This window comes from Hippopotamus amphibius, chromosome 8 (assembly GCF_030028045.1).
Source record: "Hippopotamus amphibius kiboko isolate mHipAmp2 chromosome 8, mHipAmp2.hap2, whole genome shotgun sequence".
Classification (NCBI taxonomy): Eukaryota; Metazoa; Chordata; class Mammalia; order Artiodactyla; family Hippopotamidae; genus Hippopotamus; species Hippopotamus amphibius.
In genome coordinates this window covers 135,465,051-135,479,539 of record NC_080193.1, presented here as the reverse complement: position 1 = coordinate 135,479,539, position 14,489 = coordinate 135,465,051, and the positions used below count along the sequence as shown (strand labels likewise).

Below are 14,489 nucleotides of genomic sequence, written 5' to 3'. Positions count from 1 at the left end.
AACTTTTATCTCATGACCCCATAGTAAGAAATACTTTGAAATTACCATTCAGCACATAGATATAAATATAATATTGAATTGAAACAGAAGTTGCAGGAAACGATACTTACCCTTAGAGCTTATGTTTCTCTCCATTCTCTTCTAGTCTGGTCAAGTCTAGTCTAGTCAATCTATTCTCTGTATTCTATCCTATTCTATTTCATTATCACAAATGAGAATCAGGATCCACCGAACGGATTTCATGACCTACTAAATTTGTCTCAAACCGTATTTGAATCCTGATCTGGGAAATCACAATGAACATTTCAGCATTTTTCTTCTAGGGCCTTTCTATACATTGTTTTCTTCACATAGATAAGATCATAGTATATATATTATTGTATCTGCTTTTCTCACTTGGTATTTTATCATAGGTAGTTTCTTATGCCATTAAAAGACGGACTTGATAAGCATATTTGATGGTTGCACAATATTTCTTGATAGATATGCCCTCAGTTACCTGAACAGTGCTGGGTGTTTTGGTTGTTTCCAGTTTTGCATAATCCTAAATAGTTCTGCAATTAATATCTTTGTGCATAACCTTTGCTGTGTATTTCAGGTTACCTCCTTAAATTAGATTTAGGAAGTAATATAGCCAGATCAAAAAAATGTAAGTAGTTATAAAACTCTGGTTACCAAATTGCTTTCCAGAAAGGTTTATGAGTTTATATTTTTTGTCAGCAATATATTGTGATTACTCTTCTATTCATACCAGTATATTAATAATTTCCAACACTTATTGAGCAGCGAATATATGTCAGACACTCTGCTAATGCATCACATGCATTATTTCATTTAATCTGCACAATAGACGTGAAACCGTCTGCACTCCTCTCCTATCTTAGAAGTGTAGAGACAAGTGGAAAGTGTCCTGTAAGTGGCCAGACATCATGCAGGGTGTGCGTGCAGAGTCGACATTTAAACCCAAGTGTGCAGAGTCGGCATTCCTAGCTTCTCTTCTGCCTTCCTCTACTGCAGTGCTCTAAGGAGCAGTATCTTTTAAAACTTCTTGCTAATTTGGAAGTTTAAATGATATATTTTCATTTGTTGCTCTGATTTCTAACAAATTCGGTAATAATTTGAATTTCATCAAATGTGAATTTCTTATTCTTTGACAGTTTATCAAAGCCTTCATGTATCTCGTTGGTTTTATGACTGTAAATATTAAGTATGCTAACCCTGTTAGCATACTTATTTACATATTTATTGCAAATAGTTTCATAGTGTTTTTTTCTTTAGGCCTAAATACCAAAAATATTACAGAAATAAGTTTTGATTTTTTTGGTATGTGTTCAACTCTATTTCTTTTTTTCCCTCCATTGCTTTTAGGTTAGAAAGTCCCTCATGTAAATGTTAGTTAAATGTATGCCTTTATTTTCTTCATTTTGTTTTATATGAGGGTAAGTCAAAAATTAGCTGCACTCAGGCTATAGAACTTACAGTTTTAATATAACCAGAGTGCGGGCAATTTTTGACTCACCCTCATAGCTTGCCATTTTGTTCTGACAGCATGACCCATCCATGGTATATGGTACATGTTGTCAAGGGGTACTTAATCCTTTTCCCTAATCCTGGCCTATTGTCTAGCATCATTTATTGCATATACTTCCATCTGTTAAAACAAATATCAAATGCCTTGTTTATGGTATGTGGCGTGTACATGGGTGTGTATGTATGAGATATGCTGTTGTATAGCTCCCACACTGATCTAAATACTATATAATGTTGCCATATTTCAAAAAATATAATAGGATTAGTTATCCTTTATTATATGCCTTTTAAAAATAGTTTTAGCTATTTTTGTCTGTTCTTTAAGACAAACTGAATTATTTAGTTAATTTCCAATCTAAACAGTTAAGTAGAAAACTTCTGGTAAGAATTTGACAACATTTTAGGAAGAATTGACATCTTTTTATTAATCTTCCCTCAAGAGTATGGTATAACATATTTCTCCATTGATTCAAGTCTTCCTTTTAAATTCCTCAGTGAAGTTTTTATAGAAGTTCTCTTTCTTATTGCCATTGAGAATGGCAGCTTTTTAAAATTTTCTTATTGATATGTAGGAAACCTATTATTTGGGGATATTTGTATATTTATTTCATAGGCATCCATCTTACTAAAAGCTCTTATTACTTCTCAGAGTTTTTCACTAGATTTTCTTGGGTTTTCTGATTAAATAATTATAATTTGCAAGTAACAATTCATGCCTCACTGCATGTGGTAAGACTCGAGAACCATGGTAAGTACCAGGAGTAATAAGTAACATCCTAGACTTGATCTAGACTTTAGTGGGACTGTCTGCAGTCTTTCATTATTGTACTTGATATGGACTTTTTGTTTAAGATATATCTTTCTATAACTAGTTTGTTTAGAATTTTTATTCAGGAATAAGTAGTGGATTTTCTAAAACTTGTTTTCAACATCTGTTGAATTTGTCATATAGTTTTTCCCATTAGGCCTATGGATATGTGGTATAATACATGCAAAGATGTTATATTAAACCATTTTTGTCTCCTTATCATAAAATCTAGTTGCTGAGAGTAGGTTATTATTTTACTATTGTACGGAATTAGATTTGTTAGAATTTTATTTGGGAATGTTTTCATCTCTGTTCATAGAGTTAATTTTTTTATGCCATACTGTCAGAGTTTTCTGTTCTGATCATGTCAGCTTCATCAGATGAACTGGGTAGTGTTCTGCCTTTGTGTTTTGAAATTATGACTCAGTCTGGGGAATTATCTTTCCCCGAAAGTTTGAAGGAACTATGTACAAAACCATGTGATATTAGAACCCTGTTCAGAGATCATTCTTTAGTATTAAAGGGATTTGGTACAGTAGTTGAGGGCTGAACTCTAGAGTCAGATTGTCTGGGTTTGAATTCCATTCAGCCATTTAGTATGCCTTAGGAAGTTCACTTAATTTCTCTTAAGCCTCAATTTTTCATCTTTGAGTTCTGATACTGTTGCACCTACGACACAATGTGAGGATTACCTAAGATAATTCATTTAAAGCTTTAAAGCACAGGACCTGACATAGAGTTTTTAAAATGAGCATTATTATTCATTTTTAATTTCCTCCAAAGTTACTGGTACATTTTGGTGTTTCTACTTCTCCTTATAAGAATTATACTAATTTATATTTTTCAAGGAAGTTGTCTATTTCATTTAGATATTCAAATATATTAGAATAAAGTTGTGTATGCTACTATCTTTTAAAATCTCTATATCTTATTTTAATTGTTTTTACTTTTTTAATTTAGATTTTTACAAAAACTAATATATGTTACTTGTTTTTCCTTCCCCCTTCTCCACCCACTACTCCTATAGCTTGAGATATACGAATAGTACTACATTTTTCTATCCTGTTTTTCTTGGAGTTGTATTTTTGCTGATTTTCTAATCTCATATTGAATTCTTAGTTCATCTTTCCTTTTGAAATCAGAATGCATTTAATAATACATGTTTGCCTTCACATAAAGTTTTACTCATATCTCGTGTAATATTTCTCATACTAGTCTTTCCTGTAATTATTTCCTTCCTGTTTTGATGTTTATTGAATAGCATGTGAGTATGTAGTTTTTTTTTTTAAATTTGTAGCTCCTGGGTTAAGCTTATTTTTCTAAGTGTGATATGTTTCAAACATACAAAAAAATATAGGGACAATATACTTTGAATAAATTTTCATGTCTAATGTTATTGATTTGTGGTCAGAAAATGAAATCTAGATAGATACTTTCATTTATGGATGTTTTATAGTGACAAGTATAGGATCAAAGCTTTAAGGTGAGTTCTCTATTGTGTGGTACACCATTTGTCATTATAAAAAGTTTATAAACATCTAATAAGTTGAATTAACAGTCATTACTTTTTTGCTTACTTGCAATGTCAAGAATGAGAGCAGAGTGTTAAATGTGACTATAATTGTGTTTTTGTCTTCTAATAGTTTTTCTTTATCTGTTTTGAAGGTATATTTATCAATATTGCCAGTATTTTTTTATAATTTCTAAAGTTAATTGCCCTTTTCCCATGTGTTGAAAGTTTATCAGGATTTTCTTAGTGATTTCATAGTCAGGTCCTTAATGGATTTTTTTAGAGGAAGAAAAATCCAGTTTGGAATATAAGGTTCTCTTGCTGGGATCTTCAGACCCTTAGTTTCATGATTGCTTGTACATATTTGCCTTTTTGTTTAGATTTTTGATGAAGAGTCATCCTACCACTGTGCTCTAATGCTCAACCTCCAAAAGTCACCTTTTACTGGAACGTGGAATTTTACTTCCTGCAGTGAACACCATACTTTGTCTCTCTGTCAGAAATATTCAGGTATAGATTATTATTTAGATAACTATGATACTTTATGCTTTTAGATATGTACAGTACTTTTTCACAAAAAAAATCTTATAAATTAATTAATATTAATTTGTAATCATACAGCTTCCTTAAAATTTTAGCATGACTAAATCCATACTGGCTCAGTGAGTCAAATTAGCTCAAATAGAATGTGATTTTTTTTCAAGATCGTTGCCATAATTAAATATCAAAATTAAGTATCCAGTGGAATTTGTTAATCAGAGTTGTCTAATGACAGTAAATTATGGTTGCATTTTATTCTTGTTTCTACTATGGAATTTTTCAGATTTTACTTTCTATCATGAGGAAATGAGGAGAAAAAAATGTTTTTAATTGAGTTCGGTATAAACATTCATGGTTAGTTAAATTTAGCACTCAAAAAAAAAAAAAAGCTTGTGAATCATTATAAATGGACCCCTGTCTATACCTTCCTATAATCCAAATAAAAATAAAATGTCTGCTTAAAAATAGGAATCATCTATATTTTCAAAAAGATATTTTTAAAGGTATTAAATTGTTTTCATTGGTCACAGTGTTTTTAACAAATGATTAAAAAAAAAAACACCCTTTGTCACGTAATGAGAACCTCAAGTAGCTAATCCATGTGCTTCTGAAGAACGTTGTGCTAAATTAATCTTTGCTCATTTGTCTCATACTTTTTAGTAACTGCCTTACTCAGAGAAGTACTGTAAATCAATAATTCAAATATATACTCTTGGGGTGGTTTTATACATTTTCTGTGGGTTCTCCCAGATGAAAACTTGTAAGGGGACACCCAACACCTTCTCTTGTTGACGGTGTTCAAACAAAGGAAATATTTGACAGCAATCTGAAATGATAATCTTACTGCAGTCTACTTTTATCTATAGCTTTTCTCCTTCCTAAATCAGATCAGCTAAAACAGAATTTTGTTCTAATTTTAGAAAACAAATTTGTGGGTCACACATTTTACCTAAGGTATACAGCAAAACATGCCCAGTTCTCCCACCCAAAGTCTAAAATAAATGAATAGATAAGTAATATCTAAAGTGCATTATTACAGGGAGAAATTTGAAAAAAAGGTGCCATGACTTTCCAAGTCGGTGGTTTTGTGGTTTCTTTTTTTCTTTTCCTTTCACACACAGAAATTGAAAGCAAACAGACCTTGAAGAATGCTTCAGAAACTATGAAGTATCAAAATAATCTGTACAAAATAATCCTGAAGACTCTGACTTGGACCGATGCTCTAATGGAATGTCAGAAGGAAAACATGCACCTAGTGAGCATCACAGACCCCTACCAGCAGGCCTTCCTGACTGTGCAGGCGGCCCTTCATAACTCGTCTCTGTGGATTGGACTCTCCAGTCATGACGTAAGTTTTCGGTCCCAACTGCCAGGATTGGGTGACATTTTTTATTGCACACGGCATCTCTCATGTCAGCCTAAAAGAAACCAGAGATCATAAAATCTTACTCCAGTGAACGAATTTCATGAGGTATGTAATTTTTAGTGGCAGTCATCTTTCCACTGTTGAAAGATCTGGTGCTTTATCATTTAGCATAAGGAAATTGTCTAATGGACATCGGTAGCTGAGCACTTCTTTTCATTTATTCCAATCAAAGACTGAGCTGGAATCAGGAGCTGCCACGTCTCCTCAGCCAATGAAAAGAAGAGAGGGAGGGAAGAATTAAAAAGTCAGATGTGGTTGGGTGAGTGGAAGCCCGTGGGCGTTATTAAAGGGCTTTTTATCCCTTTCCAAGTCGGCAGGGTGAAATTAAGTCAACTCTACCAAGGGATTAGAATAGCATTTTGCCACATCTCAAGCCCTGATCTTGGGTACTTCTCATCCTTTTCATAGCCCAGCAAAGAATGCTTGTCTCCTATTAATTCCCAACACTAAACTACATACATGTAGCACAAACAGGAATATTTATGCTACTATAGCTTTTGGCTATAATTAATAGGGGGTCTTTTTTTTTAACAAAGCGGTAGCATTCCTCTCAGCATTGTAGGCCATTTTTGCCTCTTTTCTGAGCCTTATATGTAACAAGCTGATACGCTGCCCACAGAGGTGGATTGAAAGGTAAGATAGAGGGCTGGTGTATAAAGCTGCATACATTGTGCCATTTATTTACAAAGACTGTGATGTGAATTTTGCTTCCTGCATCTCTGCAGGGTGTGCCCCATAAAGCCCTAGTTAGAGAAGTGTCACCTAAACCAGTATTCCTAATGCAGTCTTGGAGGGAAGGTAATAGGAAGAGTAGGAGAGCAGTATCCGTTGCATCATGAAGCAAACCTGAGTTATGTAGACCATAGGCTAATCCTCAGTATACCAGGATGGTTTTAGGGCTGCATGGAGAGAATGTGATTGAAGACAATTGAAGTCCCTGCACAAACCCTAAGTTGAACTGGAGAATGGCTGAAAAACTTAAAATAGACTCAGAAGTAAACATTATCTTTGACAAATTTTGGGTGTATTACCACCAGCATTTGTCAGAAGCTCAGTTTTAAAAAAAAAGAAAAAGCAGTATTTAGACAATGCTTGAAGAATAGTTTCTCCAAAATTCTGGGTTTTGAAATGTACCGTCCGGTCAAGCCAGATTGTCAGCTTGAACTGCTTCCGTAGACCTCACAGTATCAATTCCTTCATAACATTGCTTTTACTTCCTTTCTCTCTTTTTTTTAAATAAATTTATTTATTTATTTTTTGGCTGTGTTGGGTCTTCACAGGCTTTCTCTAGCTGCGGCGAGCAGGGGCTACTCTTCATTGCAGTGTGTGGGCTTCTCATTGCTGTGGCTTCTCTTGTTGCCGAGCAAGGCCTCTAGGTGCATGGGCTTCAGTAGTTGTGGCATATGGGCTCAATAATTGTGGCTCGCAGGCTCTAGAACACAGCCTCAATAGTTGTGGTGCATGGGCTTAGTTGCTCCATAGCATGTGGGATCTTCCCAGACCAGGGCTTGAACCCATGTCCCCTGCATTGGGCAGGCGGATTCTTAACCACTGCGCCACCAGGGAAGCCCCCTTTCTGTTTTGTGTTTGGCATTATGTGTCTCTTGTGAGGATGGTAGTAAGTTATTACATTTCCTAGTTTTAATTACCTTAAACCTTTTTAAACAAAAGTGATATTGTCACTATAGAAAAATCATAAAGGTAGAATAAATTAAAAGAATGAAATTGAAATCACCTGTAATCCCAGTATCTAGTGATAAATGTGGTTTAAATATTTGGTATATATCCTTCAAATTATTTTTCTGTGTACATGTATTTACTTATTTATTTATTTTTATTTATTTATTTATTTATTGGCTGCATTGAGTCTTCATTGCTGCACATGGGCTTTCTCTAGTTGTGGCGAGCGGGGGCTACTCTTCATTGTGGTGTGTGGGCTCCTCATTGTGGTGGCTTCTCTTGTTGCAGAGCATGGGCTCTAGGCATAAGAGCTTCAGTGGTTGTGGCACACAGGCTCAATAGTTGTGGCTTGTGGGTTCTAGAGTGCAAGTTCAATAGTTGTGGTGCATGGGCTTAGTTGCTCTGCGGCATGTGGTACCTTCCTGGGGCAGGGATCGAACCCGTGTCCCCTGCATTGGCAGGTGGATTCTTAACCACTGTGCCACCTAGGAAGTCCTGTATTTATTTTTAAGACACTTGGGATCATACAGTTTTGTAACTTTTTTCCCTACTTGATGATTTTGGTCTTCTTTCTTATCCTATTTTCAATCTTCACCTGTGTTTCTCTTTTCCCTTTTGCTCTTTAATATATTATATTTTACATAGCTTTTTATTGTGTATCTTCATAAGCTGCCTTAAATCTTTGGAACATGGCAGGGGAATAAATAAATAAAATTTCACATTGAAAGCAATGGGAAGGTTTTGAAAGATTTTAGACTTGGTAGTAACGATATCAGATTTTGACTTGAGAAAAATTATGCTGGGCAGAAACCGAGGAAGGAAGTGAGCAGTCTAGAGATAGAAGACCAGTCAGAGTTTCTTATAGACATTTATGCAGGAAATGATGTTGGTCTGGACTGAGGCATGTTTACCATGTCTGCAGTGCAGCAGTCCCGGGTTATAGAAAGTTCAGAGTGTGGCTGTGACAGCAGGTCACTCGAGTACATAGAAGTGAAAGTCTGTAGAAGAGGAAGTGAAGAAGGCTTGGGACCGGGGCACATCATCTACACAAACATAGACATCCCTAAGTCGGTGGTAGGACATGAGGCATCTCCTTAGTGAATGTCAGGGTGGAACAAGGGGGCCAAGACCTCAGTGTCAGAGGGAAGCTAGGACTCTGAGAGTTTGCAGTGACAAAGGGGTATAAACCTCAAAGGAAATGACTGAAAGAGAGAAAAATACCCACTACCTCATTCTCACGGCTCTGTGGTTTGAGACTAAAAAAACAAACAGCCTTCCTTTATGGGTGCTGAAATGAACTCATTCTGTTGGAAAAGGTCAATCAAGGTCTAGAATTTATTGAAGAGAACCATAGTTTTAATAAAGAAATTCAGTATTCAGTAAAGAGATGGCGGCAGTGGGATGACTTACTTACAAGGAACAGAAGTTCCAGAGGCCCAGGGACCTGGATTAGTTGGTAGTGCAGCAAGGGGGAAGGAATGCAGGTTACTACTCAGTACAGGCAACATCACAGGGGCAAAAGGCCACATTTGAGGCCCCTTGATTCAGAGATTAACTGGCCGTACATTTACAACTGGAACGCTGGTGGAGAACAATTCTGAATGAAACAGTTGGTGGTGTTGAGGTTTGACCACATTTAGTATTTTTGGTTCACTAAGGAGACTTTGTGTGACCTTTGCCCAATGTTCCAAATAAACCAGTGATGCAAAATTGCCCCGGACCTCAGGAAAGCATAGCTCAGTGGGTCAAGGTGTAAGACCTGGTGCTCTGGCAGCACCGTGGGAAAGCTCAGGCAGGGCTGTACTTCACAATCCATCCCCTGCACGTCTGTACCTACCTTGTAAAGCCTCTCTCAAGACAGGTGGGTGGTCGGGCCCTTGTCAGGATGTGATAGATATTCACAGACTTCGGGTGCACCATAGAATGTAGTGAAAATGGGGGACTTCCCTGGTGGCGCAGTGGTTAAGAATCCACCTGCCAACGCAGGGGACACGGCTTCAATCCCTGGTCCAGGAAGATCCCACATGCCGCAGAGCAACTAAGCCCGTGTACCACAACGACTGAGCCTGCGCTGTAGAGCCTGAGAGCCACAACTATTGAGCCTACGTGCCACAACTACTGAAGCCTACATGCCTAGAGCCCATGCTCCGCAACAAGAAATGCCATCATACTGAGAAGCCCGCACACCACAACAAAGAGTAGCCCCTGCTCGCCGCAACTGGAGAGAAGCCCACACACAGCAACAAAGACCCAACACAGCCAATAAATAAATAAATAAATGTTTTAAAAACTAAACAGAAAAACAAAACAGACAAAAAGACCCATTTCTTTCTTGATAAAACCTTTAAACAACATATAGTGAATAAGGAAGTTTCTCTTCAAAGACAAGTGTGAAAAGAGTGGTATGAGATCCACAGGGCCGGAGGATTTAAGAGGAAGGGAGCCAACGTCTATGTAGTTCTTCTTGTGTACCAGCTAGCTACTGACTTGTGTCTTACATGTTACCCCATTAATTCCAACCCCATGAGATGAAGTGTCACATCCATTTAATAGATGAGGGAATGGGAAAGTGGCAAGGTAATATGACAATTGAAAGCTAATAAGTGACCAAACCAGAATTCAAAGCTAGGTATGCTTAGCTCCAAAGGCCATGTTCTTTCCACTACTACGTATTATCTCTAAGTTAAGCAGGGCTTACAGCGGTCCTCACTCCATTTTAGCTGATTTCCAACCACCAATGGTTCCAGTTATGTGTAAGGCAGCAAAGCATAAGGGTTCAGACCATGGACTCCAGGGCCTAATGGCCTGGATTTGAATCCCAGTACTGTGGTTTACATTCTGTGTGACTGCATATTACGTGGCTTCAGTTTCCTCATCTGTAAAATGGGTATAATAATAGTATCTATCTCATATGGTTGTTATGAGGATTATATAATATTTGCAAAGTACTTAAAACAATGCCTGACGTATAGTAAGTGCTATGTAAATATGTGCTAAACATAAGGTAAAATTAAAAATTGTTAGATTGACCACAAGGGTCAAAATCATACAGTAGGGATAATATGAAGTATTGCCACTTAAGATAAATTTCTGCTCCTTACAGGATGAACTCAACTTTGTTTGGTCAGATGGCAAACATCTTCAATTTAGTCGCTGGGCTGAAAATAATGAACAACTTGAAGACTGTGTAGTATTAGGCACTGATGGATTCTGGAAAACATCTGATTGTGATAATAATCAGCCCGGTGCTATTTGCTATTATTCAGGAAGTATGCTAACTTCAAGTATTTTAACTCTTACATTGTTATCGGTCTCATGAGTAGTGGAATTTTGAGGAAATGGTTCTGTAAAATCTGGTCTTAAAATTATAAAGCAATTATAATCATGTCCCTTTTACCGCAAAATTTGTTGTGAAACTTTGTATTCGAGGACAATTATTATGTGTTAAATATTTTGTCATTAATTTGTTATTTTGGATATGTTTTATCTTTATTTTTTTCAAGTGACGATAGTAATTGACCTTTGAGTCTGAGTCCTTGGTAGCCTCATTCTGCAGACGTTTTGTGTTTATATTCTTATGGAAAACTTACATTTGTGGGAATTCTTTTGTAATTCTTACCATCAATGCTTAACATTTCCTTTATGAGTCACTGTTAAGATTCATTTGTTTGCCAACAGTAATTAGCTCACTCTAGCTTAAGCCAAAAGGGGTATTTAGATCCTCGGAAATGGGAATAGAGCTGAGCCAGAGATGCTGTCTTCCACCTCTCCTTCCTGTTTCTCTCTGTGGATCTTCACTCTCCTCTTTAGGTTCTTTCTGCTTCTCTCTGCACATGGTGAAGCATGGCGGCTCTGCAGCTTTCAATTTTAGCCGTAACTGGAGATGAATTGACTCTCTCTTAATTCCACTTTTCAAATTTGTAGAGAGAATCTGATACACTCAGCTTAAGTCAGATATGCAGTCTCTAGCCCAGTCAGAGGAAAGTGGTTTTATCAATACAACTTCCAGGGGCCCACGTTTGTGGGTTTGTGGTTCAAGAAAAAAAGACTACTTCACAAAGGGAGCTGCTGTGAGTTGGCAGAAATACTGAATGGTCTCTACCACATATTAAGTCAGTTTGATTGGCTCTGAGTAGAGCATATCTCTATTTGTATCTTTTTGACTCTATGGCCTTTTCATAAAAAGAAAAAAAAAAAGCTGAATTCAGATTTTCTAGATGTCAGATTTTAAATTATTTCTGTTTGCTTTGGTTAAAGCAGTAACTTATTTAGAACATCAAGTATTTCATAAAATGTTCTTTTAAAGTTAGAAAGATATCAGTAACCAGAAAATTGAAGGTGAATTCTCCAAGTTAAATTTAGGGTGCCTATTATTAATCTTTGTACAGTTTCTCTGAAGTGGCCCCTTGTATTTGAAGTTTGGCAATACAGGAAGACAGAAACTGCATTTAACCTAATAACACCTCATTTTCCACGTTCTTCTACTCATTCCACATCAGGGGAAAGAAAATTGTATTAAATAATTTCCTTTCTACAGAAAGCCAGTTAAGAGGTGGAGCTCACATTTTATTTGAGCGTAAACAGAACAAACATCACCAGGCTATCATTTCTTGGCTTCCTGAATATTTCCTACAAATCAAGTCTAATTACTATGAACAAGATTTAACGTTTATATCTGAAATTAGAATTCTTACTGTTAATTCTTTTTCTAGATGAGACCGAAGAAGGGGTCAAACCAGTTACCAGTGTTCAATGTCCATCTCCTGTTCTACATACGCCATGGATACCATTTCAGAACTCTTGCTACAATTTCATGATAGCAAAGGACAGATATATGGTAACAACACAAGGTGAAGTTCATTCTGAATGCCAGACACTGAGTAAGTATGTTATATGGCCATTATATGTTGCGTTATGTTCTTTAGGAAACATATCTCACCCGAGTGTATTATATTCAGTAAATATTTCTAATTAGCACTAGTGACTAGAACTCAAAAATATCCATCTCCTAATTTCTGCGTTATCAATGACAAAGTATTAAAATCTGTGTCTAGTTAAAATGGAAAATATAGGAGTTACCTCCTTTTTTACCCATCCATTAGGGAACCAGTCTGTCTTTACATGTATAAATGGGTTCTACTTAAAAAGGAAAAGAAATGACACTAGAGAGCTGGATATTAAATCAAGTTAGGCTGCGGGCAAAGAGAAAATAGGTCCGTTTGAGTGGCTGAAAACTCAGATAAGCCAAAAGGAAGCAGCTGTGCTTAAAAGAAATCCATATTTCACACTTTCAGCTCTTGAGACTCTCCAGATATTTCCCATGAGATCCTCTGAGGATTTGTGACTTTTGAACAATGGACCCATCAACTCTGTAGAAAGTTCCTATGGAAAACATTAAACCATTATTCCCCAAAGTGTGCTCTGTGGAACACTACCCTTGAGAGATGTTCTACCAAAAAGAGATCCTTACAAGGTCGAGAAATACTGCACATCTTCACTTCCTGTTAAACATTATCAAGTGTACATCAGCATATACTTTAAGAAATACTGGCATGAATGAACTAGTTTAACTTTGGTTAACCAATGTTTGTAAAGTTTTTTTCAGTGTAGCTCTTTTCTGAGGAGCCCCTGAGGAACACACTTTGGAAAATATTAAACTTTTTAAATCCTGTTATAACCATGATCTCTAAGGAAAAGGAAGGTCTGTCTTTTAGCCCATCTCAGAGGTTTTTGTGCTTTTGGTTTTTTTTTTGTTGTTGTTTTAATTAATTAATTTGGTTGCACCGGGTCTTAGTTGCGGCATGCAGGCTCCTTAGTTGCAGCTCACGGCTCCTTAGTTGTGGTGTGTGTGCTCCTTAGCTGTGGCCAGCAACCAATAAGAGGTTTTATTTATTATAGTCTTTGACAGTGTATCATTAATATAGGTGGATTTGTACCAACTCAAGCCTTAAGTGAAGAAAAGTAGAGTGAATCAATGTTTCAAATTCTCTACTCAGCTACTAGTTTTCTACCATTCTGTGAGACCAAATTTAAGATCAAAATGTTTGAAAACTTCTTAACCTATTAATTTTAGTACAACAAGATAGTTTTAATTTATATGTCTTTCTTATTTTCTACTATTGTTTTAAGTTTTGAAGTGTATTAAACTGGGAAATAAAAATTACTAAATCTATCAAAGAGTTCTAAATAATTATTTAAATTATTGACTATTTTTTATCTAACAGATCCAAAATCACATATTTTGAGTATTCGAGATGAAAGAGAGAATAACTTTGTTCTTGAGCAGCTTCTACACTACAATTACATGGCCTCATGGGTCATGTTAGGTATAACTTATGAAAGTAAGTTGTAAATCTACTGGTTTTCTCTATTTATATTCATAGCTCATTATACACTACTTGTTTATCAAGCTGTAAAAGTATAGTTCTTCAGAGTATATGTTTATCAGTAATTATGCACTTAGCATAACTTAGACAAATACCCAGACAGTTTTTATGTCTCTGCTCTGCAGCTAAAATGCTTTTACCACCAAGCTTAGAGTAAATGGCAGAAAATAATTTCCTTTTTTCGCTCCCGTTTCTAGCAGTATAAGACTAACTAAAAATGACTGCGCTCCCGCATAAATCTCCAATACTTTCTTTGTATCTCTGTGTATGTGGGATGAGTGAGAACAGAAATATACTTTTTTTTAAAGCTCTTTATTGGAATATAATTGCTTTACCCTCTTGTGCCAGTTTTTGAGGTACACCAAAGTGAATTAGCTGTATTTATGCACATATCCCCATATCCCCTCCCTCCCGCAACTCCCTCCCACCCTCCCTATCCTGGCCCTCTAAGTCATCACCCATCATCGAGTTGATCTCCCTATGTTATGCAGCAACTTCCCACTAGCTATCTGTTTTACAGTTGGTGGTGTATATATGTCAATGCTACTCTCTCACTTGTCCCAGCTTCCCCTTTGCCCCCCCACCAACCCCGTGTCCTCAAGTCCATTC

The 14,489-nt window shown here is 36.4% G+C and overlaps 1 protein-coding gene across 1 annotated transcript in view; it reads left to right on the top strand.

Annotated features, from left to right (window-relative positions):
• LY75 (lymphocyte antigen 75) overlaps positions 1-14,489 on the top strand; it is an 88,916-nt gene that overhangs the window by 55,705 nt on the left and 18,722 nt on the right. Inside the window, exons 24-28 of the mRNA XM_057745106.1 lie at positions 4,229-4,358; positions 5,510-5,736; positions 10,598-10,763; positions 12,207-12,374; positions 13,719-13,835. Of these exons, the coding sequence (XP_057601089.1) occupies positions 4,229-4,358; positions 5,510-5,736; positions 10,598-10,763; positions 12,207-12,374; positions 13,719-13,835 (808 nt within the window). The remainder of the gene's footprint in view (positions 1-4,228; positions 4,359-5,509; positions 5,737-10,597; positions 10,764-12,206; positions 12,375-13,718; positions 13,836-14,489) is intronic.